This window comes from Pyricularia oryzae, chromosome 3 (assembly GCF_000002495.2).
Source record: "Pyricularia oryzae 70-15 chromosome 3, whole genome shotgun sequence".
Lineage (NCBI taxonomy): Eukaryota > Fungi > Ascomycota > Sordariomycetes > Magnaporthales > Pyriculariaceae > Pyricularia > Pyricularia oryzae.
Genome location: NC_017849.1, coordinates 355,883 through 383,372, shown reverse-complemented (window position 1 = coordinate 383,372; position 27,490 = coordinate 355,883). Strand labels below are relative to the sequence as shown.

Here is a 27,490-nt window from a genome sequence, read left to right as displayed (position 1 = left end):
GCGCGGAAGGTTGAAAAATCACGCAAAATTACACACCACCACGACGGTTGCCAGGGATATTGCGAAATACGTCGCTGCGTACGGCAAGCGCGTTGCGGCATATGTGGTGAAGCAAAACATGCGACAGAGGAAGAGCCGTGCAAGGCAGCCCCCAAATGCGTTAATTGCCACGGCCATTTCCCATCCGGACATGAGAATTGCCCTGCCCGACCTTTGGTGGTAAATGGGAAGTTTGAACGACCTTCACAGCGTAAACTTAAGGGGATTCGCAGAATCGGACGTGCCAACCGTGCCGCGATTATCAACGACCGGGCCGAAACGGCCCGCCGAGAGCCAGCACCTGCAATCCCGGTCCTAAGCACCTTATCGCAGCATTCGCAAACCTCGAGCTCCCGATCGAGCATTTCAAACAAAAGAGCGCGGCCATGCGAGGCGGCAGGGGCGGACATCCGTAACTTCCTGCAGGTTGAACAGGAACGCGTGCACGACGAAATCGTTTGGGCAGCCGAAATGGAGGAGGACGCAGCGGCTGCCGAACCTTGCCCCGCTGATGGGATAGACTTGGAAGCAACCCGTCGATTAATATGACGAAATACTCGCTCGGCAATATGCAGCGGGAATGCCTCGACGTAGTTTGGGCCAACGTAGGTAAAAGGATGGGTGTGCATCTGAGCCTATTGGAGTTGTGCCACCAGAGAAAGGTGGACCTGGTTAACGTTCAAGAGCCATGGTGCGGGCTAAATACGACTACACAAACGCACCCGGGCTATGATGTTTTTGCGCCAGTGGACGAATGGCACGCCAACACTTACGAAGCCATAACTGGGCTCCGGCCCCGGGTGCTCACCTACGTCAAGAAGGGGGCAGCCCTAAGGGCCGCACAACGACGGCTACCGCAGGGCCAAAATACGCGGGACATACTCTGGCTCGAAATTAACGGAATATTGTTTGTTAACGTATATAGGGCTCCGGGCACTGAAGCCGCGCTGGAAATGGTATGCAATACCGTGCCAAATGGACCCACGGTGCTAGGCGGCGATTTTAACGTAGCGGCTGCTGCATACCAGCCGGGCCGCGCAGACGCACGCGGAGGGGACCAACTGACGGCATGGGCGCAAGCCCAGGGGATGAGTTTTACAGGAAATATCGGCGTGCCCACCCACCGCGACGGGGGTTTACTGGATATGGTCTTTTCCAACCTCCCCAGCACAATAACTGTGGTTGACAGCAGTCTTTACACAGGCTCCGACCACGAATCCCTTTATACCACGCTGCGGACGCGCGGCGCCCCCCGCCCGGAGGCGATCAACGTTTCGGTTAGGGACGACCGGTTACCAAAGTTCGCGGAGCTACTTGCTTTTGGCATGCAAGACATGCCGGACCCGGGATCCGCGGCCGATGGCTACGCATTGGACGCGTGGGTAGCTGAATTTACAACTTTATGGGAGCAAGTGACGTGGGTCGTGGGTACGCCGGCGGGAAAAAGGGACAGCTCGGCTCCCTGGTGGACCGAAAACTGCCAGCGGCTCTGGTCCGAATTCCAGCGGGTTAAACGGAGCGCTGTAAATAGGGCAGACGCCTCTGCCGAGGAAAAAGCCTATACGAAAGGGGTGCGGGCCGCGAAGCGGGAGTACTGGAGGCACCGGATCGACCAACTGCGCGACGATAAGGATTTGTGGAACATGGTGGGCTGGCTGGGAGCCGGACCACGCCTCCGGTCCCCGCCGCTGGTTATTAACGGCGAGCAAGTGAGCGAGCCTTTAGCAAAAGCGGAAGCACTGCAACGGGAGGTGCTTGGCCGATTTTCGGCGGAGGATGACCTGCAGGGAGACCCCTTGGAGGCCTGGTCGCCGGACGAGGCTAAAATCCCTTGGGACACCCAGGTTAGTGCGGAAGAGGCGGAGCGCTCCTGCATTGGGGTTACGAGCACGTCCCCGGGCATCGACGGAATAACCGTCCGGCTACTAAAAGCCGGATGGGCTTCGTTGGCCGAGCCGGTGCGCAGGCTCTACCAACGTTGCCTGGAACTCGGACATTTCCCAGCGCCTTGGAAGAAGGCCGAAGTCGCGATGCTACCGAAAACGGGGAAGAAAGACCGGAGCAGCGTTCGATCCTGGCGGCCTATAGCCCTCCTCTCCTGCATCGGAAAAGGCCTCGAGAGGCTCGTTGCACGCCGGATAGCTTGGGCCATACACGACAACGGGCTCCTTAGCTGCACCCACGGCGGTGCCCTACCCAAACGATCGGCGACGGATCTGGTTTGTGCCCTCGCCCACGATATCGAGCAGGCTCTAGCTCGCGGGGAGGAAGTCACCCTTGTCGCATGCGACGTCCAAGGCGCCTTCGACGCCCTCCTCCATGGGCGATTAATACGGAAAATGCGGAGCCTCGGGTTTAGTAAAATGCTCCTCAGGTTCGTGATTAACTTTTTAAGCGGCCGCCAGGCCCGAGTCCGGCTGGAGGGTACGACCACGGGCTTTAGGCGGCTTGGGTGCGGCACCCCGCAAGGGTCTCCCCTTTCCCCGATCCTATATATGTTATATTTGGCGTATCTCGTCAAAAACGGTACGAAGTGGCGGTTGGCATACGCAGACGACGTGCTTACATGGAAATCGTCACCCTCGTTGGAGGAAAACGTACGTTGGCTGGAAGATAAACTCCGGGATATGCACGAAATTGCGGCGGAAGAGAAGATCCATTTTGCAGCGGAAAAGACAGAGGTGATCCATATTACTAAGAAAAGGCACGGTCGCAACCCGGAAATCCGGATTAATGGTAGAACGGTTACCCCGGTCCAACTACCGGGCGGTCGACGCGGACAAAGCGCCTCCGGGGCCGAGCGCTACCCGGGCATGCGTTGGCTTGGTTTTTGGTTCAGCCGACGGCTAGACGGGCGCCGCCACGTGGCCGAAAGGGCTGCCAAAGCAATGGCGGTCGCTGCCCACCTCAAGAGCTTTGGGGCAGTAAGATACGGACCGCCTGCGGCTGCACTTCGCAAGGCAGCGGTGGCATGCGTGGGTTCCTCGGCCACCTACGCAGCCGAGGCATGGTACAACCCAGCGCACAAGCAAAGAGGACTCCTTAAAGCATTAAACAAACCGCTGGTTTTAGCGGCACGGGCAATCCTCCCGGCGTATAAAACCACCCCCTCGTCCACTGTTCTCAGGGACGCAGGACTACCCTCGGCCCGCGTCGCGCTGGCCTACACCCGCCTGAAATACGGCGCCCGACTAAGGCTCGCGGACAAGGGGCACCCCCTTGTCAGCCGCCTGCGTGAAACACCTCGTGCCCGCAACTCGGGCCATTCGGCCACGACCCTGCAAACGGCTGCACAACTTCTCCCGCGGATCCGGAGACTAGAGTTGCGCGCACCTCGCAATGCCCCGGATTCTCGCACTGACCCCACCGGAGGAGTCCCGAAAGAGGAAGCGGCCCGCCGCTTTATCGAATGGCTGGACATGGTATCACCTGACGATATCGTGGTATATACGGATGGTTCGGAAAAACACGAAAACAACTGCGTCCAAATAGGGTACGGATGGGCCGCTTTTAGGGCGGGCCTGGAATTTGCCGCAGGCTCCGCATCTATTACGCCGGAAAGCCACGTTTTCGACGCCGAGGCGATTGGCGCCCTAAAAGGGCTACAGGCGGCAACCAAGGCCCAGCCAGGCGCCCGGATCTGGATTTGTGTGGACAGCACCTCGGTTATTTGGGGTCTTAGAGGCGACGCGCCGCGTTCGTCCCAATGGGCCTTTCTGGAGTTCCATAACCTTGTCGATCTACTCCGAAAACAAGGTACCGAGGTTCGGGTCCGTTGGTGCCCTGGGCACCAGGGAATCCCGGGAAACGACCGGGCTGACGAGCTGGCCAAGGCCGGCTCCGCCGGACCGCCGGACCCAGACCCGAGGGCTCAGCAAACCACGTATAGCGGTGCCGGCACGGTCCTCAGAGCCATTCTTTCGAATATAGAGAAGGACTGGTGGCGTAAAGAACTCTGTGAACGGTCCCCCGCATATAGGGAATGGAAATTCCAATACACACCGAGAAAGGAGCCCGAGGAACTGCGTTTGCCAAGACCCCTACTGGGCCATTACTTGGCCATGAGGACCGGCCACGGCGATTTCAAAGCCTACCATGACCGTTTCAACCACCAGGATGCAAACACCTCGTGTGCCTGGTGCTGGAAGCGGACCTCCCCTGAACACCCGGTGCACTGCCGCTTTTCGCGGGCGGTGTGGAGAAACTGGCCGTGGCCTGACAACGACCGGCCGGTCGGGCCGCCAGACCGCGCCCAACGCCGCAAATTCTTCCAGACAAGCCTCGGGCAACCGAAAAGCTTTGAGGCGTTTTCGATAGCCACCAACTACTTCAGCGCCCGCCCCAGAGCGGCCCGCCAGCGCCCCGCGCGCCACGAACGCACTTTACGCCTAGGGACACCGATCGTAAACGACTCGAACTCTGACGAGGAATAGACTTACTGCCTTTTCACCCACACTTCACGGCACAAGCCGTCAGACGAACCCTCCGTGCACCTTAGGCACGGGGTCGCGTCAGTGAACTAACCCCCTAAGCAGGACCGGGCCCGAACCCGGTCAGGCACGATCCGCCTCTGCCCTCCTTGTTTTCCCCCTGTGTAAATAAAGAAGATAGAACGCGCGCCGAGATACCCCTCGGGAGGTTGCTAACGGCCGGCTAACAAGCCGGGCCGAGCCCGGCGTTAAATAATACTACTACTACTACTACTAATCGTCAAAAAAGCCAACTTCAAGATGCTGCGTACTCCCTGTCCAGAATTTCCAGGTGTAAACAAAAGAGAGCAGCTCGCCGGGCAGCACTGTAAGGTCCGCGGCTATGAACTCGGCCAGTGTGGATATAGCACCACCGTAAGTCTTTTTTTTTTCATTTTGCGAATTAATCAGTGATGTTCTGGACGAATGGCATACGGAGTGAGCATTTGAATAAAAGCAAAGATATCTTGACCAACATTTTTAAGGTTTTGCTCCATTAATTCGTGAGGTGGCCGATTCAGCAGCATGTTGCGCTCCTCTTTGGTGAGTGATTCGACACCATTTGCAAACGCCTTTTCTATCAGATCCCCGCGACTCAACATCATAATGCGCTTAAGTTTGGGGAGTTCTTTGTAATTACTCTTCAATATCTCATCCCAGAACGGCTCTGAGATTCGGGGAGTATTCCGAAGGAGGTCGCCATGATGAGCGTTTGATGGCATTGTGGTTCTTGTCTGGTTTGTCATGGAATCTTTGAAGAAATCATTATCAGTTGAAACGCATGGAAGGAAACGAGCGGCGTTTTTGTTGTGTTTTCTTCCTGCTCTCGGGGACTTGGCTGCCTGTCCTTTTATGGGTACCGATTTAGGCGACATGCATCATTGCCCGCCGTTCTTTCTGGACCACGTTTGATTTTGCGCAAATTGTTCCAACAGCATTCACCGCTGTTTGCATGCGTGAGCTAGGTGGGTTATTGAAATGCCAATGTACTTGGCAGCCACAACCAGAGTACTTGAATCCGTACCCACGCACTTCAAGCCAGTCATTGAGCTGAGCGGCGTCTGCCAGCTCAATCTATCCGTTGAGGCAGCATCTCGACCCTGCTCAGCTCGCAGCTGATCAGGAAGCATCACATACGTTCCATGGCCGGCTGTCCGCTGTGCACCGAACTCGCACAGCTCCTCAACACGCCAATCAATAAACCACACAAATGGAAACAACTTGAGCTTGACCACCCAGCATTCCACAGCTGCCCAGCTCATGAACATGTTCTCAGAGCTGGTCTTGTCACGCCCGATGACATCCGCAGCATCTATCCCGGAGTCCTCCCGTGGTTGGAAAAGGATGCTCGTCGTCCTTTCGTGCGCTTTCATCGGCGCTGCCTGGACGTGGTAGCCCAAGAAGGTCATTGGGGCATCGTCGACGGTGGGGGAGGTGAAGAATACGTCACTCTAAGCTACGTCCGAGGACCTGGATCCAACTACCTGTCCACCAACGAAGAAAACATTTCTGTGCTGTCCCAACCCGGTGCGCTGTTTGAGAGACATGATGGCACACCTGCAGAGCTGCCAGCCCCAGCATTGGCGTCGCAAAAGCTGCCCAAGACTTGGCGTGATGCCATCCACCTGACACGCCTACTTGGGTTCAGGTATCTCTGGGTAGACCTGCTCTGCCAAGTACAGAACCAGCCGCACGAAACAACCCAGAAAGAGCTGTGCAAAATCCCCTACATCATCTCGGGTGCAGTTTTCACCATGGCCGAGGTGGATGGCGATGACGCCCACTACGGCTTGAGGGGCATCAAGGAGTTTCCCGAGCCCATCGAGCGCTCTTTGGCATTCTCAGGTGAGAGGATAACACAGCAAGACTACGAGTAATATGAAGTTTATCGTTCCAATCTCCAACTCAATACCGTGGCGACTCTTTCGGCGGCACAAGCACGTACGGCGGCTGCCGTCTTTGTTCCACAAGCGAGGGCACATTGAAAAGACCTCCATCAGGACGGAAGACCCAGGCCATGGGGCAACCGAATCTGGACGTACAGCGTCGAGTTCCAGTTCTCACGAAGAATGCTCGTGTTCGAAGGAGGCACGGTCCGGTCGATATGCCACTCTTGGCCGGCGTCGAACAAATTTGAGTGTCCGACAAACACCAACATAAGCCACCTCGAACACATGTCGGAAAGCTGTGCGCACGTCTGCCACAAGCGGCACGGGTGCCGCATGTCGACGCGGAGGTTGTGGGACGCCCTCCCCTGGCGGAAATGGGGTCGCTCGACCGCCACCGCCTTCCTGGTGCTGGGCAGGCTAGGGCACAGAGGGCTGGCAGAATCTAGAATTCGATGCCAGGATAGCAGACGATCACTTTACAATTCGCTGGCATGACTGCGAGATCTCGCCCCTTGTTTTGGACTGGGCGACGGGGAATCGCTGCAACATGGCCCCGTCAGATCGGCGTCCCGTGAGATTCTACCGTGACTGGGCAGAGTTGAGAGATGGCTACCGCGGGAAACAAAAGACGTCACTTCCAGCAGGGTGGTCTTGCCATCAGAAAATGTTGGCCTTCTCCAAATACCCCCAAATCGTCTACACCCACGAAACGCTGCCCAACAAGTGGTTCAGGAATCCCATCCCGCTCGTGACGCCGCCCAGAGCTGCCGCCAAGGCAACCTACCTCCGGCCCCGATTTCTCTTTGGAACCATAGACGTCAGCAGCACAGGCTTCCACGTGCGACAGGGCGACCAGCCAGGCGTGACTGCTGCGGAAACAAAATGGGCAAATGAGATGTCGCGAAACAAGACCTCTTTTCCCCTCTTCGACCAAGCTGGGCGCATATCGGGCATCATCAAACCGAACGATCACCTCATGGAAGCCTGCGAGTTTGGTCCTGGTGGCCGGGGAACCTTGGAGCTCGTGGCTGTATCAAAAGGCCGGGCGCAGGGCCATCAGATTTTTGAAGAGATCAAGACCTTCCCCTCGTACGGAAACGATATACCTCCTGAAATCGAAATCAATCGGAAGCCCTACGAGTATTACAATGTGCTCTGGCTGGGACGCTGGCGCGAGGAGAAGGTGTCAGGGTTGGAGAGCGGGTGGGCGTCGGGAGAGTGTTTAGTGCGAGGTGGATGTCGGCAATCAAGGAAACGCGTGAGGTAGTAATATCTTAGGCAAAAACAATCAACGATAGTTTCGGCATAAAATAGAATCAAGTTCCCAGAGGAGCATCCCGCTTCGATTATGTAAACGTTTCTTCTCATTCGCATATATCAATAGCGTCGGCGGGAACTTGTCTATTTTATACTGGCAAAAATCCAGCAACCGCAATATTTGCGAGCGTATATTTCTCAAAAGTGCAGCAGACTCACCCTGTCTTGATCGCGGGCGTAGTAATTGGCTTCGTTGGCCCTTTGCCGCAATAGGCAGTTTGGATTCTAGTCTGCTTTTGGCTCATCGATTCGGTATGTTTTTGTGCAATCTAGAATAGATCTCAGTCAAATAGAGTGGCCCTTCCTGCTGCTGGTAGAGTTTTCATGTTTATCCACTGGTCGAGGCACGCGAAAGTGGCATGTTGGATGATTGGTGCATGAGAAAAGCTCCACCTCGGGAAGTCTGCCCTGGAAATAATGAAAGTAGAGAGCACTCGCTTGAATCATCTTGTCGGGTGGCCGTCGGACGCTCAGTTGATTCAACGAATTGTGGTTTACCCATAAGGATAAGTTAGCCCAATGCCTCGATCACAAAACGAGGGCTATTTATATAAACATATATGCGCGCTAAGTCAGGTGTCCTCCAGTGTCAGTCACCTGGTGAATTAAAAGTTATAATACGTGCACTATGCATAAGTCTGTAATATAACGCCGAATAAAATATGGGATAGAAATAGAACAAACATAAGTCAATAACTTGCTAAAAATAGGGGTTTAAACTAGTCAAATTTATAACAGGTGAGGTGCGTTAATCTGCTGTTTAAACAAGTAGCTAGAAAGAATTATCGACTTTATTAATAAGTAGCTTCACGTTAGTTATAAATACTTTGCCCTCTTTAACTTATCCCACATAGCTCTCTGCACTTCTTACCCACCACTTGCAATTCTCTCCTAACCCTATTATAATATTCACTATCAACAGTCCGAAGCTTACTCAATTATGCAATTCAGACACATTTTCGTTATTGGCCCCATTTTGGCCCTTTTGCCGGCCATTCTTGCTCAAAAATGGTGTTATAACGTTGGGCTCCACATCTCCGACCCCCCTAAAGTCCGGCCCCCTTGAAAAATGTAACGACGAAATACCCCTTTTATAAACCGATTTAAATGTAAACCTATCAACGCACAATAATACAATCATTGTCAGGCTCTCCCGGTTCGCTAACCTCTTCTCCATCGTTCAAAGCTTCTAAACAGTCCCTATTATTTTCCTGTGCTTCATAAACGTTTTTTTTGCTGACCAAAAGCTCGTTGGGATCCGGAATCACCCTTTTCCTTTTGACCGGCCGTACCGCCTCCAATTTTGCTTTTAACAAACTGATTTTTTGCTGAGCTTCAGCCAATAAGATATCCTTGGTTTCGAAGCTTTTTTGGACTTTTGCAAACAAAAGCCGTGAAGTGGCGTTACTTTTTTCGGACCGGGAAATTTCCTGTAGTTGAAGTCGAATATCTCGGGTCGTTTTAGGGGTTTTCCAAATAAGTAAAGACTGGTCGTTAATTTTTTGGGTTGGATTTTCCGGTGTTTTATCCCTTTGGAAGCCGTTATTTTTACCTTTTTCGACGTTGGCGTTGCTATTTTCTAATAAAAAAGGGTTTAAAAGTGGTTTTGCCAAGTTCACCGGCCATAACCCCGTCGTACGCCAACCAGATTGAATGGTTTTTGCTATAAATGCTTTTGATCTGGCTTTTCGATAGCAAAGTAGAAAGTTTCGTTTCCCAACAACCGTTGAACAGCAAAACTGGTTTACAAATCCCAGGTGACGTCGATAAGCTTCCTTTAACGGCCCAAAAACCGATAAATCCAACGGTTGAAGAACGTGTGACGAATGAGGGGGTAAATATAGGAGTTGAATATTGTTTTGCAAGCAAAGAAGCATAAATTCGTCCGTTATATGTGATCCATGGCCATCCAGAACTAATAACCGCTTTTCAGGGGTTAAAGGTTGGGTATACGGAATAAACACCTTTTTTAACCATTCGATACCTGTTTCATTATTTGTCCACCCGTTTTCGGTTGCATGAAATTGCCAGGTATCGAAAGGACTTAAATCAGCTGGAAACCATTGTTGCTGTACGTTTTTCCCCTTAAATATAACGAGGGGAGGTATAACAGCCCCCGTAGCTGATACACATTCGATTATGCTCGTCCAACCCCGCGTTCCAGGCTCTTTTCGCTGTAATGGCCGGATTTTATTACGCCCTAACACCAGGCCATTAGATCCTTTGCCTTCCATTATACCTGTTTCGTCCATATTCCAACGGTTGGCCGGTTTTATAGTATCGACAACGGGATTTTTCAAATAGGACCACCAAGATTTAATTACCTCGGTTGTAGCCCCATTAACCCGGGCATTTTCTATTCGCCGGGGTCTTTGGGTTTTCAAAATTGGATATCGGGCTATAAAACGGCTAACCCAATGTTTCCCAAGGCTTTTTCTTTCTCCGGCGGCCTGAAGAATTCGTTCCGCAAAATAGCGTAGTTCTTGATGCGTTGGCGGAAGGCCTAACGCGGCCTGCGCAAGTACCCAATCTGCCAAATAGGTTTCCTGCTCCTGTGAAAGCCTTTGACAAAATCTTTTCGCTTGTTGAATTGACTGGGCCCCCTTTAAACGATCGTGAAGGGTACTCCGAGGAATACCCCATTTTTGCGAGGTTTTGTGAACTGATTTGCCATTTCTTATGTCAGAAATGGCAGCAAGAAGCTGATTTTCAGTGTACTGTTTCATTGGAAAGTTTGGAGCAAGAATCTTCAAAAATCAAGTTCTAAAGTGAAAAATTCGTCTAGATATTTATAAAATAAAACAAAGGGTTGATGTGGCTGAGTAGATATTTTTAGGGGCCGGACTTTAGGGGGGTCGGAGATGTGGAGCCCAACGTTATATAGCTCGTCAATATGAGCAGCTCCTGGTTGACGATCTTAAAGTAGATCATATAATTGATAACAGGGCTATAATACCGCCAGGGTGCTGTGGATTATGGTGCTTATCTTGAATTTGCGATTATCGATTGCCCGTGATGTCCTTTATTGTTTCACGATATCAATAAAGTCAAACTGCCCTCCCAGAACTCTGTGACACCTGTCTGTTGGGTTTGATTTATTTTCTCCGAGAACATTCCTTTGGGGACCTTGCATGAGGATGAATCGGTCCAGGTGGTCTGGCCGCCTCTTCTCGAGCCGCCCAGTCACAACGTTGCGGTTGGCCGCATTGTGCGACCACGCAGGCAGCTCATTTGCGCATTTTATGGCCTCCCGTTTGCTGGCTCTCAAAACGTGGGGTATTTGATCTCCCCTCATGCTCTCTCTTTCCCTTTTAGCTTTTTTCTCCTTTGGTCAATCCCCTTACCCCCTCTGCCTTTCCACCTTTGCCACGAAAGCTGCACTCAGGAAACCATACACTCCACTTTTTTTCACACCAATTCTCGCCTCTTTGCAAAACGTCGCATGCACACAAAATGCCTTCCCTGACTTTGATCACCGACCGCCTGATTGACAGCAGTCACGATTTTTCATTCTCGTCAATCTGGGCTGTCGTCTGGGGCTTCCTCGTACATGCTTGGACCATTATACGCGACTTTGTCTTCCAGCCTCGTAAGGATGGAATCGCTCTTGAGTCAAACCCTTCAAAACCCATTTCGATCAACTCTAACCAATACTCTTGTTTTTGATAGACATGTGGCCAATCATTCTAACCTGGATCATCACATTCACCGTCATCATGCTCGTCTTCTCCGTGGTTGGATTCGGGCCTGGGGGCGTCATAGCAGGTAAGCATATACCACGGGCCCCTCACGTCTTTTTCTACTGCGAGACTTGGCCCTGCGGCCCACTAAACAGCTCTACCGTCGCGACTTCAGGAACCTTGGCCGCGGCCTTTCAGTCTTGGATGTATGGCGGCTTCACTCCCGCAGGCGGCTTGTTTGCCGTCTTTACCAGCATGGGCATGCTGGGAATCCTTATGCCTGCCGCCGCCCTTCTTGCTGCGTTGGTTGCGTGTGGGCTTGCAGCCGTCGTGTGGGCGTTTGGTGTAGGGTACTAGGTTGTGCAAGATGCCTCGACAAAGGAACAGGGCCAAGCTGTAGCAAATTGCTAGATATTCAACCAGACAGGATGAACCGGCAAGAAACTGTGTCTAGGCAAAGCTAGTCATCACCGGTAGCCCCAATGTTTTTCAAGACCACTTCTGATTTACCCTTGTTTAACACACAATGCTCTATTCAGTCTATTATTAAATTACTTTATGACAAGTGACATTTCCCGTTTAACTTGGAAATAGCTCGATCCATCGCAACCCCTGATTGAAGGCGATGCACCTTCAAGAGAGTTCAGGCCGCGATCAAAACGAACACGCAAAATACAAAAGAAAAGTCTGCTCCAATCATGCCCTAACCTTTTTGCCCTTGGGCACACGCAGCAGCCAGTACATGCCGATGGCCCCGAGGATGTTGAACAGGCAGTACGCCCAGACCAGGCCAAAGTCCCTCCACCGGTTGTCAAAGTAGAGGCCGTGGGCGGTCAGGAACGAGTTGGATTGGACCGTGGGGCAGTAGCTGCAGCTGCCGCTGCTCTCGCCGGCCAGGTATCCGCCGTTCTGCCGCATGTAGGGGCCCAGGTACGCGTCGCAGGACTGTCCGGAGGGCGCCTCAAACGTCAGCAGCTCGCTGTCGATGCACGAGACCGGCGCGTCGGCCAGGGAGGTCGCGACGAGGGCCTCGACGATGTAGGTGAATGGGTTCACGCGGTACATGAAGATCCAGAAGCGGGGTAGCTCGTCGGGCCCGGCGAGGACGCTGTGGGACGTGGGCATGTGCGTGTCAGTTTTCGGAGGAGAGCATTACGTGGGAGGGGGGGGGCTCGAGTTTGGATGGGGGCTGCTACTTACCCAGCAAAGGCGAACATCATGATGAAGAAGAGGTTCACGATCCCGCCCGACACCTCTGCCGTGTCGATGCCAGCACTGATCAGGAACCCAAACGTGGTGGAGAAGACAAAGAAGGCCCAAATGTTGAGGAACATGGCGATGCCGCGTGAGTGAACCGCGCCGGTATGTTCTGCGTTGCGGTAGAGACCCAGCGGGAAGTAGAAGAGAAGAAAAGAAAAGACGGCCATGAGCTGGACTGATAGTCAGCCTTCTGTAAGAAAACATGGTCCCTAAGGATGACTTTTGCAAGGTTGATAAAGGTCCTTTCCTCCTTCCGGGGATTCTACTCACCGAGTTCCACATGATCTCGGCCGTCATCGTGCCGCAGAGGAAAGCGACCCACGAGTACGTCTTTGCGTGTCTCTCTCGAGCTTCATATAGGGTCCGCTGGGTCATGAACATGGGCGTGGTCTGCTCGATGATTTGACCAAAGATGACAAGGAGAAAGTAGACAAAGAGCATCTGGTTGTACAGGCCACGCTCTGTCATCTCGGCGTTTACCTGTGCCAAGCCAATAAACAGAGCCTAGAAACGCTTAATGTCAGTATTTTGTGATTTTCTCAGTGTAACACGTTTGCGAACAGTGTAATCAATCCGAAGAGATGTATGACTTACGCATCCGGCCGTCATTACCGTCTTGGACATGATGTATTCCGGCGTTCTCCAGTATTGCTGCAAGACACGCTTGGTTACGAGGAAGAACTGAGTGCTCAAACCTGCGGCGAATTCGGGCGTTTTCTCGACGGCGGCTCTTTCCTGATCAGTCCCTACCACCGACGCCCCGATGCCGCGCGCGAGCTCTGCTTGGACCTCTTGGTACTCGGGGCTGTTTCTCCAGATGGTGGGCCAGTCTACGTCCTTGGATCTAGACCTGGCCGTCGCCCCAATGACGTCGAGCATGTATTCCGCGGGGTTGAGGCCGTCCTTGAACGGAGGCGCTCCGTTGCGCTGGAGGTAATCGATCAGAGTGGCCGAGTTGCGACCCACTTCGCCAAAGTAAACAGTGCGGCCACCCCTTGCCAGCAGTAAAAGACGGTCGAAACGCTGAAACAGAGATGCTGAAGGCTGATGGATTGTGCACAGGATGGCTTGGCCGTTGTTGGTGAGCTTCTCCATAAGGTTGCAGATTGCCCAGGAGGTCTGGCTGTCAAGCCCGGACGTTGGTTCATCAAGAAACAAAAGCAATTCCGGGCGTGCCGCCAGTTCGATTCCTATAGTTAGACGTTTCCGCTGTTCCACATTGAGGCCCTCGCCCAATACTCCAATCACCGCATTGGCGCAGTCCTGAAGATCCACGAGCTCGATAACCTCGTTGACGTAATCGAGCTTCTCCTGCTTGGAATACTTGTCTGGTTGCCGCAGCAGGGCGCTGAACTCGAGAGCTTCGCGGACTGTGGCCGTGCCCAAGTGCAAGTCCTGCTGCGTGGCATATCCAGTTTTCCTTTGGAAATCGGCAGTGCGAGGCTTGCCGTCCACAAAGGCATCACCGGTTACCACTCCCATGGTGATGCGGCAGGCCAAAGCATCCAACAAGGTGGTTTTGCCAGCCCCGGAAACACCCTGGGGTTATGCGCATCAGATTAGTAAATCTGCAATCAATGGGTGTGAACTGTAAAGATTGATAGAAAGCTCACGTACCATAAGTGCCGTCAGTGTCCCGGGCTTTACCCATCCGTCGACATGGTCGAGGATCGTTCGTCTTTCGCCTTTGATGTTGAGCTCATAGCAGATGTTTTTCCAGTGAAAGGTCGACTGCTGCTTGGCGATACCGCCGACCTTTTCTCTCCGAGGGGATTCACCATTGATGACGTGCGATACCGGGGCCTCGTGCGTGGTTTCCTCATCGGCGGCTGGCCTGGCGCCCTTCATCTTCTTCAAAGTGTTTCGCGGAAAGATGAGTATCTCTCCCTTGGACTGCTCAGACATGATCAACTCGGTGGCCAAGAGGTGACAAATCGTGTAAAACAGGGTGAGGCCCAGAACAATGCCCAGGTTGCGCCACAAATGGCCGTCGATGAACCCATAAACGACACGCAGGTGTTCGGCCCCCTCGATAAAGGATTCCCCAGGCGCGGCTCCCTTGACGCTGCAGACCCTGCTGGTGGAAAGGGACCCTTGGTCGTCATATGTGGGGCCATTGGGTATGAACCCGTCGCAGGGGAAGTGCCGGCCGACAAACTCGTTCAGGGAGAGGCTTTCTTGGATGTAGAAGATTGGGTTTATCCAGCGGAGCCAGCCGATCCAGTCGTGGAGATAGTTTTGGGGAACAGTAAAGCCGCTGTATACCAAGACCGCTAGCAGTATGATCGCAGACGGTGCCAAAGCCTGCGACAAGGTCTTGGTAACGGAGGCAAGGAGTCGAAACATTGAAGACATAACAATGATGGCCAGGGTGGTAAACAAAAAGAAGACAAAAAAGGGACCCGGTTCCCGGCGGAGGTTGGTCATGAAATAAAGGGTGACGTTGACCAAGATGGAATTGACAAACTTGTAGGGCAGGTCCATGATCATGGAGGACACGGCTTCGACGCTGGGGTGGTACAGAGCGTACCGGCGGTGTTTTTCGACAATCTTGCGCTTCTCGTACAAGGTGAGGACTTCGAGCAGGCTTCCCAGAGCGTTCATGGCGATGGCGAAAAAGATGAGCAGGTTGCGCTTGTCCATGCTCGACGAGCCCGGGGATAAGTTGTAAAAAATGCTCGAGATGATGATGGACTCGAAAAAGTTTGTCACCAACATGGTGATGGTCATCCCCGGGTCGCTGAGCAGCAGCCTCCAGGCCCTCCAGAGGTTCAAAGCCAGCTGGCCTCCGATTGACAGCGTGTATGGAGAGCCCGGCCTTTGGAAAGTCGATTTCTGACCCGCGCGTGCGACCTCGAACTTCTCGGACACGGCACCGCCAAGAGGAAACTCTTCCTGGAAGCTAGCAATGTCCATGCACAGCCTCTGTCGGTGGGAACTCTCCTTCCAGGCTTTTGCAAACTCGTCAGGGCTCCGAGGAGGGGGTTTCCCTTGCCAGCCGGGGCGTATGGTCCTCTCGGAGGCGCTGGTCATGGAGGTCAGGAAATCAGGCGTGGTCTGCTGCTCGGGACACAGGAATCCCAAGCCTTCAAAGTAGGCCTTTGCTTCTGCTGTTTTGCCAAAGAATATCTGACGGCCCTCGTAGAGTAGAATAACCTTGTCAAACAGCTACAAAAACACGAGCATTAGTGTCCACTCTAGTTATGGAGGGGTTGGAAATCCGAACTACACCGCTGTCCGCCAGTCACTTACATCATAAGCTTCCTGCGGGGCCTGATAAATCGCGACGCAAGCAGTATTCCCAAAGACCTTTGCCTGGGTGCGCAGGGTCCGGCAGAACTCGACGGCGTTGGCAGAATCCAGGCCGCGCGTGCTGTTGTCCCAAAACTGCCAGGGCGAGTAGCTGAGCACCGCCTCGGCGATGCTGACCCGCTTGCGCTCTCCGCCGCTCACGCCGCGGATGAAGTCGTTGCCGACCCGGGTGTTCTTGGTGTGCGAGATGCCCAGCATCGCCATGACGACGTCGCGAATCTGCTCGGCGTACTCGTGCTTGCGGCTCTTGAGCTTCCGGGGGCAGCGCGCCCTCGCTGCAAAGTACAGCGTCTCGCCGGCGGTCAGGCGTGGGAAGTGGTGGTCGACTTCCGAGACGTAGATGGCTTCGCCCTGGTATCTCGTCTGGATGTCCTTGGCGGCGAGGCCCTGGTAGTTTAGACGCGATTCCTTGTCCACTGTGAATCCGTACGTCTCGCATGCGAGCGTCTTGAGGAATGTAGAGCAGCCGGAACCTGGTGGGCCCAGGACGCAGAGCATTTCGCCGCTGAGCATGACTCCTTCGAGATCGCGCAGGACGTCGACGCGCTGTGCCTGCTTTCTGCCCACGAGGCCAGCCACCAGGTCCATGCCGGCGTGGAAAGAGTTGCCGATTGTGGTCTGGTAGTTGGAGAGAGCCGAGTGGCCGTGCACATTGAGATTCTGAAAGGACAGCCCGGCCGTGTTTGGTTCGGTACCGTCAAGGGCCTCGACGCTCGTCTGATAGAAGGCTCTCGTCCATCGTTCCGCGTTGAAGTTTTGGCTTTTCGGGTCGAGGTCGCTGCCAGGGGGGAGGTCGAACAGGGAAGGGTATTCTGCGGCGCTCGCTTCCCTGGTGATTCGAAGGGCAAGATCCTGAACCTGTTCCTCGGGGTTTCCCTCGTATACTGTCTTGTCCGATTCTTCGCCCGTCTCCAGAGAGGCCCTTTCGTGTCTGGCGCGGGCGCCTTGGGGTGTTTGGACGACCACAGGCCCATGCATCTTGTTGGAGTGAATAATCCGTCAAGTGTCAAGTGAGTTGATCACCTGTTGGTGGGGCAAAAAGAACAAGAGAATATCAGGATGCTTTCATCACCAAGCTGCTCATGGTTCTTCTCGGGCTCAGCAAGCCAAAACCACGACACACAGGCGCACATCTATATATAATCATTTTGCGAATTCTCTAATCAGATACCGGCACCTGGTAAATTTCATTTCGCGCCATCCATGACCCTAAAGGCAGTGGACACCCTCCAAGAGTTGCATTGCTCCCTACTCGCATTACCGACCCTTGCGGCTCCGCAGATTTCACTCGGTGCCCGAATCACAGGTTGACCGAAGTCCACAAAATCCCAGAGTAAATGCTCGTCGCTGCGACTAGTTCGGTGAGAGCCCCAGTGCTTGGCGGAGGAGCTTAAAAGGAAGTTTTGTGGGTCCCTAGTTCCGAGAGTCCGTTCGAGAGTCCGTCCGAAAGTCCGTCCGAATCACGTGTAATAGTATGTGCGCTGATACGGCAGAATGAAAAGTTTGTTGGCCCACCAACCAACCTCGTTGCAAGTTCCTCTTGGCTTTACGTCAATGCCACCTACAGCTCGTAGCATCGCTGCCAGGTGATCAAACTGAAAACGAAAGATAGGAAAAGCGACATTTACGAAAGCTTTCATTTGCAATTCAAAAGTTTATCCAGCCAGTCGGCTATTCCAAAGGTAGCTCGTAGGTAGCTAGGTAGGAAACAGAGGGCAAACAAACATGAGAGAGTTACTATCGGTATGTAAACTACAGCAGCCGTCCGGTCTCGCTGTTCTGAAGCAAGCCACATCATCTTCTTCTTGAGGGGAAGCCGCCTCGCCCTCGTGTGTAAACAGTAGCTGACTGACGGCGACACACATCCATTCGCACAGTGTTCAGTCTGTAGGCGTCGCAAAGTAAGTGATCAACGCATCTCGCATAGGAGGCTGCAATTGCATGTTGCCCGTCGCTCATCATTCGTATCCAGGTTCGCTGTGATCGGAATTTCCCGAGCTGCGACAGATGCAATCTCGCCGGATCGATTTGCACATATCCTGCGCGCCAGCCACGAGGCCCAAACAGGGTTGGGGTTCGGTCGTCAGGGTAAGCTTTTTTCCGTTCATGTCGAGTTCACCCCATTGCCAATTGGACTTCCCCCCATTATTCACCCCATCCTTTGCCCCCCCTTTCCTTCCTGATTGGCCACTCTGACCTACTCACCTGAGCGTCGCCTAACGAGAAGCCAGGACATCTGCAATCGCAACCACCCAGGAAGCCTTGGCTGTGATTTTAGAACGACTCCAAAGGATTGAAGCGGGATCTACTGGATCTACTGGATCTCCTGGAAAGCAACCACAAGATCACCCGGATGCAGGGCCGTCATCCAGATCAACGGCTTCTGATTCCCCGCGGCAGACACTGGACAGTAGTAACAGGGCCAATCATACGCCTCCGGCAACCAGACATGCCTCGCAACAGCCTCATCCACCAGACAGTCATGGTCTGCCCCAGATCGCAGTCACGCTAAGCACTGCTGTGGCCGATTGCCAGCGACTCAGGAAGAGACATGTCAATAGCCACAGGATGTTCATCTCGGGTGATGCCATGATTCCATTAGAGTTGACCAAAGCCTGGCTTGACAGTACGTGGGTGTCTTGGTTGTTTCCTTCCTGTTCCCCCTTTACCCACTATAACTATACTCGAATCACCCACCGTGGTGCTTTGGCTGATACCGATACCAGATTATTTTCTCAACATGAGCCACAAGCTCTTCTTTGCCATCAGGGATGAGCTGTTTGTCAACAGGCCGCTGCTGCGTATGATGCCAGAGCTCACGACTATGGAGCACGTTCACATTGATGCCTCCATGCTTGTTATATACTACTGCATCCTGCACCAGGGTTCGGTTATACCCGACACAACGGAACGTGCTGGGTCTCGGCCTACCCAGGATATGATGTCACGCATCTATGTGGGTTGCCTTCGCGCTGTAACACTCTGGCAGCGTGAGGCCACCGGCTGCTTGACAGACTTTGTGGCGGCCGTCTTGATGGTTTGTCCTCCCAAACTGGCTCTTAACTTCTTAAGAACCTCGAGCTGCTAGCTGATCTTGAAACTAACACCAATCTTGCCCATATTCCCTCCAGGCACAAACAGCGGCAGAGAGCTTGGACATGGATCTCAGCAGGGAGATGCACAGCAAGGCCTGCTCCTATGCCCAGATTCTGAACCTCCACAGCATTGACCGCACCGACAGTGGCCCACCTGAAGCATCGCCGATTGTCGCAAACGACGACCGTCGCCTGAACATGTGGAACCTCATCCAGATCGATCTCATCTACCGCCTCGTCCAGCAGGAGACGTCGGCCCTATCGTTCGACTTTGCAAAGTGGCACGTCAACCTGCCTTCGCTCACCTTTGACCCGGAAAGCTCCCGCGAAGAAGCCGTGCATACCATGACTTTTTTGGCCAGGAGCAGGGTCGCACTGATACTCATCGATTTCTTCCAGATTGTCGACGAGGTTGGACAAGGCGATGGAGTTTCGAGTTCGATAGTGGACCTGTGCGAACAAGTAGAAGACGTGGTCAAAGAATGGAAGATTGTAAGTGCCTGTTTTTTGACTCCACAAAGGTTTTGATGCTTCTTCGAGTTGCGCACCACTGACACCAGGCAAACACTCAAGTTGGAATGGATGGAAAGCTGTAAACAGGCCGACCTGGAAGCTTATGCCATCTTCGAGGCCGCGTTGATATGCTACACCTCCATCCTGTTTATGCTAATCCGACAAGCCGACTCCCACAGGGGGAGCACGGAAGCCCAAACGCCAGAACCCGGCGACGTGATAACCCTGCGTCCCGACCTCTCCCTCCCTGCAGCTCGGAAAGTGATCGAAATCATACATCATGTGCTGCAAATACTGCGGCTGCCCGGATCAGAGATATTGTCGTTTACGTTCTGCTTTTATCGAGTCGACGTTGCCTATAGCCACATTGCCAATTGTCTGATAGACAAGCATCCGGCAGCCAGAGGCGACGATATTGAGACTCTCCAGACTTTTGCGGACTGTGTGAGGGACATTTCGCGACAGGAACGCGAGTTGATGCCCTTGCTAGGTGCCTTGGAAGCCACGTGTGACCGGATAGCTAATGAATTATGATTTTGTCATTGAGATATTTTTCCCTCGTAGAGGTACCGCTTCCTGCTTTGCTCGACTGTTGCGATCCAACTATGAAATGAGCTATTTTTGCAACCGCAAGGATAAGCCTTTTTGACGCTTCCATCATGCCGGGAAGTTGTTATCAGTGCCAATTTCCCAATTTCATTCATCGTTACCATCTTTGTCTCTCACAACATCGATCGCCCGCAGTCCAGGCTAGCTGCCAGGGACATTGCCAACGTTGCCGGCATGGGCAAGTCGAAACTTGCTGTGGAATCTTGTTCACCACGGACCTGTACTTAGTACCTACCTACGTACTTGCCTTACTCGGGTATTTTTGCTGCAATAACGGGATCGAAACGGCTCAAGTTGCTGCCATTTGGAAACTCCATTCTGGTGAAGCCACGGTCAACCAAGGTATCCAGCATCGGTAAAACGACCACTTTAGCCCTGATGGTCGTTGCTCTTCTTGCTTACCCAAACTACGGAACCGTTATTGGGTCAGCGCAGGGCATTGTCCACGTCAGCCAGCTAGTCTGTCAACTGGAGCAAGTGCTTCTGCAGTAATCCAGGACGCACTCAAGCAGGTCGCACTGCAGCAGCGTCGCCGTCCTCGCTTCGTCATCGTATACGCATACTCTCCAGGTCTGATTCACAATGATATTCGTATCCACGTTGGCTTTCAAAGCGGTGATTCCAAAATATCGGGCGTCAAAAGGACTGACGAACGGGATTCTCACCTTTCTCTTACCCCCTGGTGTCTACGTCTTTCTGGGACTGCAGCACGGGTGAAATTCCCGCGTTCGAACTCGGGAGTTCCTGGTGACTTTGCGCACCTCGTGGTGCCTTTAAAACCATGGGAACCTTTTGGAAAGCTTTACGAGACAGGTTGAGGGATGGGAAGTCATTTTTTTACCAGCGGGCCTTTGGGGCATGTAGTTGCAACTTGCGGGCTCGTTGGCATCTTGCAACGGCTTGAAGGCTTCACTGGCAGCTTTAGCCATCCATCAACCAGATCTTGACGATTAACCCTGTTTATTGGGATGGCTGCAAGCTTTAGTAAATACTTAGCTAAACTAATGGAGAAAAGCAGAAGCCTCAGTCATCTTGGGCTCAATTCAGTACCCTGCCAAGGCTTCATCGGCACTAAGCCCAAGGTAAGCAGCGGATCCAGTTATGTCAGACCAGCACGACGCGTGGATCCATCGACGGCTTCATCCGACTAATACCATTTATGACAAGCAGTGCTCCAGTAGCAGCCAATCTTGGCGCTTTATCATTCACTCAAAATCACACCCCACGTCACTCTAAGCTTGTATCGCTACTCGCAAGCCTCAAACATATCTTCAATGGCATGCTGCATCTCTTTTCCGGCGATTTCCATGGCCTGGTCGGGCGTGGAAGTCTCTGACCTTGGCCAATTCCATTCCCAATTCCAAGCGAGTCCCGCTGGGTGAAAAGATCGAGGCTACGAGATGTACTTACTTCTCAGATGGCGGTCGCTGCCCACCTCAAGAGCTTTGGGGCAGTAAGATACGGACCGCCTGCGGCTGCACTTCGCAAGGCAGCGGTGGCATGCGTGGGTTCCTCGGCCACCTACGCAGCCGAGGCATGGTACAACCCAGCGCACAAGCAAAGAGGACTCCTCAAAGCATTGAACAAACCGCTGGTTTTAGCGGCACGGGCAATCCTCCCGGCGTATAAAACCACCCCCTCGTCCACTGTTCTCAGGGACGCAGGACTACCCTCGGCCCGCGTCGCGCTGGCCTACACCCGCCTGAAATACGGCGCCCGACTAAGGCTCGCGGACAAGGGGCACCCCCTTGTCAGCCGCCTGCGTGAAACACCTCGTGCCCGCAACTCGGGCCATTCGGCCACGACCCTGCAAACGGCTGCACAACTTCTCCCGCGGATCCGGAGACTAGAGTTGCGCGCACCCCGCAATGCCCCGGATTCTCGCACTGACCCCACCGGAGGAGTCCCGAAAGAGGAAGCGGCCCGCCGCTTTATCGAATGGCTGGACATGGTATCACCTGACGATATCGTGGTATATACGGATGGTTCGGAAAAACACGAAAACAACTGCGTCCAAATAGGGTACGGATGGGCCGCTTTTAGGGCGGGCCTGGAATTTGCCGCAGGCTCCGCATCTATTACGCCGGAAAGCCACGTTTTCGACGCCGAGGCGATTGGCGCCCTAAAAGGGCTACAGGCGGCAGCCAAGGCCCAGCCAGGCGCCCGGATCTGGATTTGTGTGGACAGCACCTCGGTTATTTGGGGTCTTAGAGGCGACGCGCCGCGTTCGTCCCAATGGGCCTTTCTGGAGTTCCATAACCTTGTCGATCTACTCCGAAAACAAGGTACCGAGGTTCGGGTCCGTTGGTGCCCTGGGCACCAGGGAATCCCGGGAAACGACCGGGCTGACGAGCTGGCCAAGGCCGGCTCCGCCGGACCGCCGGACCCAGACCCGAGGGCTCAGCAAACCACGTATAGCGGTGCCGGCACGGTCCTCAGAGCCATTCTTTCGAATATAGAGAAGGACTGGTGGCGTAAAGAACTCTGTGAACGGTCCCCCGCATATAGGGAATGGAAATTCCAATACACACCGAGAAAGGAGCCCGAGGAACTGCGTTTGCCAAGACCCCTACTGGGCCATTATTTGGCCATGAGGACCGGCCACGGCGATTTCAAAGCCTACCATAACCGTTTCAACCACCAGGATGCAAACACCTCGTGTGCCTGGTGCTGGAAGCGGACCTCCCCTAAACACCCGGTGCACTGCCGCTATTCGCGGGCGGTGTGGAGAAACTGGCCGTGGCCTGACAACGACCGGCCGGTCGGGCCGCCAGACCGCGCCCAACGCCGCAAATTCTTCCAGACAAGCCTCGGGCAACCGACAAGCTTTCAGGCGTTTTCGATAGCCACCAACTACTTCAGCGCCCGCCCCAGAGCGGCCCGCCAGCGCCCCGCGCGCCACGAACGCACTTTACGCCTAGGGACACCGATCGTAAACGACTCGAACTCTGACGAGGAATAGACTTACTGCCTTTTCACCCACACTTCACGGCACAAGCCGTCAGACGAACCCTCCGTGCACCTTAGGCACGGGGTCGCGTCAGTGAACTAACCCCCTAAGCAGGACCGGGCCCGAACCCGGTCAGGCACGATCCGCCTCTGCCCTCCTTGTTTTCCCCCTGTGTAAATAAAGAAGATAGAACGCGCGCCGAGATACCCCTCGGGAGGTTGCTAACGGCCGGCTAACAAGCCGGGCCGAGCCCGGCGTTAACTAATACTACTACTACTACTACTACTACTTACTTCTCAGTCTTCCAAATCTAACTGTTAGGGTTATGGCATAATCATATTGGTCACGTGTCTCCCCCTTAGCCTTATATAGCTCTCTTGCTGGGCTGTCAGAACTTGAAGAATTGTGTGGAGCACTGCAAAGCCAGCAGGGCCGGTACTACCGAGCACGGAAGTATCGATTAGGAGGCGCTTCGTGTTGCCCAGTTTCGCGGTCATCATACCACATGTTTGTGTACCTTTGATGGTAGTGAGAGCATTTCTTGAGACCTCGCCGGTCATCGGCTCATCAATTCTCCAAATAATGCTTTGGTAAACCATTCGACCACTATTACGCATCTAAGTTCTTCACTAGCACTCAAGGGCGAGGATCTCATATCATATCTTCAGTCAAGTCTTGGCAGCATGGACGCGATCAGAGTCTTGGAAGACGTGGCAAGAACTAACCTTCCTTCCAGGGATCTACATTTTCGGATACAGATAGGCATTTTCGGCAATGGCGCGCGACTGCTGGGTAAGTGGCTCAGTGGATAGGCTGCCCTCTGGGTAGCACAGAAAGTGACCACTCTATTTGTGCTATTTTCCCGAGGCTTCATCGTGTCACGCAGTTCCTTGCCCAGGTGTATTGGCCGGGTATGTACAAGATGTAATCCCAGCACATGGGAATAGTTCTTGCACAGAAGTCATGTTTTCAACGAACAGCCAGAGCATAAGGCGTCCAGACACACGATCGCGGGAGAAAATAAATCTCCTGGACTTGATTGAAAATCTAGATATGATGTTTACGCTCCATTTTCATCCACTTGCTCCATATCTTGTCCATTGGCTTTTGCCAGGATGTACCTCTGGTCATGCATTCGACTTCACTCTTCACCCAATCCGAAGAAATTAGAAGATTGAGATAGTTTGCAACGCCAGGAGCTGAAGCTCCATACTTCCGGCGTTCGCATCATGGGAAGATACCGAGTCAACCCTTTTCATTGCGACTACAAGGCATAAAACCTCTTTGGCCGTAGTGGTTGTCTTTCGTAGGTTGGTGTATATGTCGTCAATCAAACTAACTAGTTCGTGTGTGGCAACAACTTGCGAAAAATCTATGCCGAACACATGTGGCCCGGATGCTATTGGCAACCAATTTGTGGTGTTCAAGATGGCGCTGTAATCAAGTCTTCTGGAATTCTCTTCGCGCACAGCCCAATATCACGCTTTTTTTTTAATACTCTTATCTGTTCAGTGTCCGAAATCTCCCGGAAGTATAATCTTGGCTAACCTCTGTCCTCTAATGAAATGCACTTTTCTGCGCATATCTTCGCAAACCTAAATGTGCATTTATTTCATAAATTCTTACGTTATAGGAAGCACAAGCCCCCGTAGACTTTCTGGAACCATTTTTCCTTGACAACATTGTAGCAACATGCTTGAGTCGGTCTTTGCATAATTTGTATGGTATAAACCTGACAAAACTCTTTTCTTTTGATAATGGTTACGCACCACAACCAGTACCCTAATGGACTTGCCGACGTGGCCGGCTACTAGGCGGAGTCCCGCACTCTCAGCGTCGCTATACTCTTCGACCGCCACGCCGAGCACACTGCCGACGCTGACACCGTACATATATCCACCCATACCGGCGTCTCAGCACCTACCGGATCTGCAAGCTTCTCCCTGCACATAAGCACGAGCTGCTGGACTATCTTATCTCCTCTGAGCAGCCACCACAGCAGTCCAAACCTTTTCTGCCCATCTCGGCCTCGAGAGAGAACATGCCTCGACTGGATCCAGAAGAGCCAATCGACGAGACATTGATTGTAAAAGCTCCCCAACCTTGGATGATAGGAACGAGGATTACTCCAGGGCTGTAGAACTTGAGATGCGATACCGCAGACTGTGGCGCGAGAATGAAAGGTTCGACTAAAGCACCGTCGGAAATAATACACTAAGATCTTTTTGAGGCGGGCCCGATTGATGTTTTACTTTTTAGCACGAGATGTATGTCCGCAATCTAAAGGTTCATAAAAACCCGTTCATCTACGCCTACAAGCGTGTTTACGTGATACTCTTTTTCTAGTCATAATTTTTGATCAAGATTCTACCGTCCATATGTTGATCTACCATGCACTCACGTGTCTGGCATTTCTCCCGACACGTACCAAAGACGTCATTTGCTCGATTTTCCATTGGTTTTCACTTTCGTTTTACCGAGCTTTCATCTTGACCTCGAACGACCCTCTTGATCTGATTTTATAACTCCGCCAAAACGCTACATAGACGATCCCTCGTTCAAAAGATACAACGACCTCAGCCGCAAGTCGCGTTTAGCCTTGTCTAATCCCACACAAGCGCCCCTTCACTTTATTCTTCCAACCATTCTCTTGCGACCATAAACTCAGAAACTCTTCACCCTGCAAACCATCTCTCTTCAAGCAAGCAGATCGCCGCCACCAAGTCTCTTAAGGAAGCCACCACCAAAGATGGCTCCTAGTACTGCAGCGCATACAATGACACAAGTCACACAACAGCAGACCGTAGATGGTCGCATCATCGACAATCTCGCCGGAAAAATGACATTGACTCCGATGGGTCTTCAACGAACAGCCAATTTCGCCATTCCGTCGCCATATTGGATCGGCTCCACTGCCGACGGTCTCTGCGCCGGTGGCGTTTGTCCCAGCTACGAGAGCGCCTCCGCTCTCCAAGTCATTCACGCCATCTTTGAGAAAGTCTTTGAGTTTGAGTTCAGCCTCGGCAGCATTCATTTGGTCATGGCCTATGAACCAGTCGGCGCCGCGAGCCCTGGCATCCAGCATCCAGGCCCGTTTGATCAGTGGCTTGATGAGTACTCAGAGGCGAATGACACCTACACAACCTGCCGCTCGTTCTTCCAGCAGCTGAGGTTACTCCCCATGGGAAAGGTCACCTACACCCTGACTTGGGCCCCCACTGACGAGGATGACTATGTTTACGAGTCAGTCCCGGAGCTTGGATTCTGCCCAATCATCAGGAACCTGGCGGTTGGCACTGTGGTAGAGGCCCGACAGGCGGTAGTCGACAATCTATTCACATATGTCACTACCAAAGAGGATGGGAACAGGCTCAGTGTGACTTCCTACGGCGTCCGTCAGCGAACTGCGTACTAGCACAAGAGCATATCAGCCAAGCTATCTTTGTGAACTTCGGGAAATGGTGTCACGGCTATTCTTAGTTTCACATATTTCGCTTAACAGTAAGCTACCATCATCAGTCTGTCCCTTTCGTACAGAATTTGTTGCTTACAGGAACATGCGACTATCTAGTCTATGAAGAATCAGTTGCCACTTAGTCAACCATAGACGATAAGGCGTGGAAGGTTATCAGCAATGCATTCATGGGATTATTGAACTCGAGAACATTAAAGAAAAGGAAAGCAAAAGAAAGAGCAACTCAGAGCGAAGATTATTTAATTGATTAATAGACATTTGACCGTTAGACTTTGATTGAGCCCAAAGTAAGTGCCCGTGGATAAGTTGAATGGTCATATGATACATCAACTCGTTGGCAAAGTCAGTCGAGCAGGATTTCTTGAGCAGCAAATGAAAAGCCGGAGGAACAGCAACAGCACCAAGAATGTTATCTCTATACAGGACTGGGTGCTCTGAGGACAGCTATTATCGCCCAATATTGGAGGCAGTCGCTACCTAATATCAAGTGAGCGCTCGGATTCATATCAAGCTCTTGCCATCCTGACCATACAAGCGCTATAGCCTATGGTGTAAAAAGCTTGTTTCGCAGCAATTTGGCTCCATGGAAAGCTTAGCTGCCTTGCTTTTCAGCTGCCTCCCCTCATGTCTGTGACCTTGTGTTCCCGTTAATCTTGGCACGCTACAAAAAAAGCTTTTTTTCGTTTTTTCTTTGTTTGAACAGGTACTAGCGAGTAGCGACCAAGAGGCCCCCGAAACGCCCAGAGCCACTCGCCCCCGGTGCGTCTTGAGCCCTGAAACAGTGCAAGACGACCATCACTCAAAAAAAAGCGCATCGGAACAATCCGCGTCGCTGTCACGATCTCGCTAGACAACAAAACTTTGGAATAAAAGAGGTCGGAT

The 27,490-nt window shown here is 52.8% G+C and overlaps 8 protein-coding genes across 8 annotated transcripts; 4 read left to right on the top strand and 4 right to left on the bottom strand.

Moving 5' to 3' along the window:
* Positions 1 to 5,446: 5,446 nt before the first annotated feature.
* On the bottom strand, positions 5,447 to 5,917 carry MGG_16606 (uncharacterized protein; the record flags this gene model as incomplete). Its single annotated transcript, XM_003711207.1, has 1 exon — positions 5,447 to 5,917. One exon carries the CDS (start codon positions 5,915 to 5,917, stop codon positions 5,447 to 5,449), a length of 471 nt encoding a protein of 156 aa, XP_003711255.1.
* A 587-nt stretch (positions 5,918 to 6,504) lies between these two features.
* Positions 6,505 to 6,890, bottom strand: MGG_16605 (uncharacterized protein; the record flags this gene model as incomplete). The annotated part of the gene is made up of 2 exons (XM_003711206.1): positions 6,505 to 6,839; positions 6,878 to 6,890. The coding sequence occupies 2 exons, from the start codon at positions 6,888 to 6,890 to the stop codon at positions 6,505 to 6,507; spliced, it is 348 nt and encodes a 115-aa protein (XP_003711254.1).
* Positions 6,891 to 6,944: 54 nt separating this feature from the next.
* MGG_07377 (uncharacterized protein) lies at positions 6,945 to 7,664 on the top strand (the record flags this gene model as incomplete). The annotated part of the gene is made up of 1 exon (XM_003711205.1): positions 6,945 to 7,664. One exon carries the CDS (start codon positions 6,945 to 6,947, stop codon positions 7,662 to 7,664), a length of 720 nt encoding a protein of 239 aa, XP_003711253.1.
* Positions 7,665 to 11,167: 3,503 nt separating this feature from the next.
* Positions 11,168 to 11,751, top strand: MGG_07376 (uncharacterized protein; the record flags this gene model as incomplete). The annotated part of the gene is made up of 3 exons (XM_003711204.1): positions 11,168 to 11,303; positions 11,384 to 11,479; positions 11,570 to 11,751. 3 exons carry the CDS (start codon positions 11,168 to 11,170, stop codon positions 11,749 to 11,751), a joined length of 414 nt encoding a protein of 137 aa, XP_003711252.1.
* A 339-nt stretch (positions 11,752 to 12,090) lies between these two features.
* Positions 12,091 to 16,944, bottom strand: MGG_07375 (ABC transporter CDR4; the record flags this gene model as incomplete). The annotated part of the gene is made up of 6 exons (XM_003711203.1): positions 12,091 to 12,502; positions 12,595 to 12,824; positions 12,925 to 13,158; positions 13,249 to 14,193; positions 14,272 to 15,822; positions 15,907 to 16,944. The coding sequence occupies 6 exons, from the start codon at positions 16,942 to 16,944 to the stop codon at positions 12,091 to 12,093; spliced, it is 4,410 nt and encodes a 1,469-aa protein (XP_003711251.1).
* Positions 16,945 to 17,532: 588 nt separating this feature from the next.
* Positions 17,533 to 20,135, top strand: MGG_13360 (uncharacterized protein). Its single transcript, XM_003711202.1, has 7 exons — positions 17,533 to 17,709; positions 17,844 to 17,867; positions 17,939 to 18,054; positions 18,198 to 18,592; positions 18,693 to 19,003; positions 19,098 to 19,553; positions 19,635 to 20,135. The coding sequence occupies exons 1-7, from the start codon at positions 17,692 to 17,694 to the stop codon at positions 20,106 to 20,108; spliced, it is 1,794 nt and encodes a 597-aa protein (XP_003711250.1). The 5' UTR covers positions 17,533 to 17,691; the 3' UTR covers positions 20,109 to 20,135.
* Positions 20,136 to 24,760: 4,625 nt separating this feature from the next.
* Positions 24,761 to 25,037, bottom strand: MGG_16604 (uncharacterized protein; the record flags this gene model as incomplete). Its single annotated transcript, XM_003711201.1, has 2 exons — positions 24,761 to 24,805; positions 24,903 to 25,037. 2 exons carry the CDS (start codon positions 25,035 to 25,037, stop codon positions 24,761 to 24,763), a joined length of 180 nt encoding a protein of 59 aa, XP_003711249.1.
* Positions 25,038 to 25,882: 845 nt separating this feature from the next.
* MGG_07373 (uncharacterized protein) lies at positions 25,883 to 26,548 on the top strand (the record flags this gene model as incomplete). The annotated part of the gene is made up of 1 exon (XM_003711200.1): positions 25,883 to 26,548. The coding sequence occupies one exon, from the start codon at positions 25,883 to 25,885 to the stop codon at positions 26,546 to 26,548; it is 666 nt and encodes a 221-aa protein (XP_003711248.1).
* Between the last annotated feature and the right edge of the window lie 942 nt (positions 26,549 to 27,490).

Bases quoted from the DNA above. Each gene is read 5' to 3' on its own strand.
- MGG_13360 (XM_003711202.1), top strand. The intron at 17,868-17,938 runs GTAAGTGATCAA...ATTCGTATCCAG, and splicing joins CAGTCTGTAGGCGTCGCAAA to GTTCGCTGTGATCGGAATTT. The intron at 19,554-19,634 runs GTAAGTGCCTGT...CAAACACTCAAG, and splicing joins TGGTCAAAGAATGGAAGATT to TTGGAATGGATGGAAAGCTG.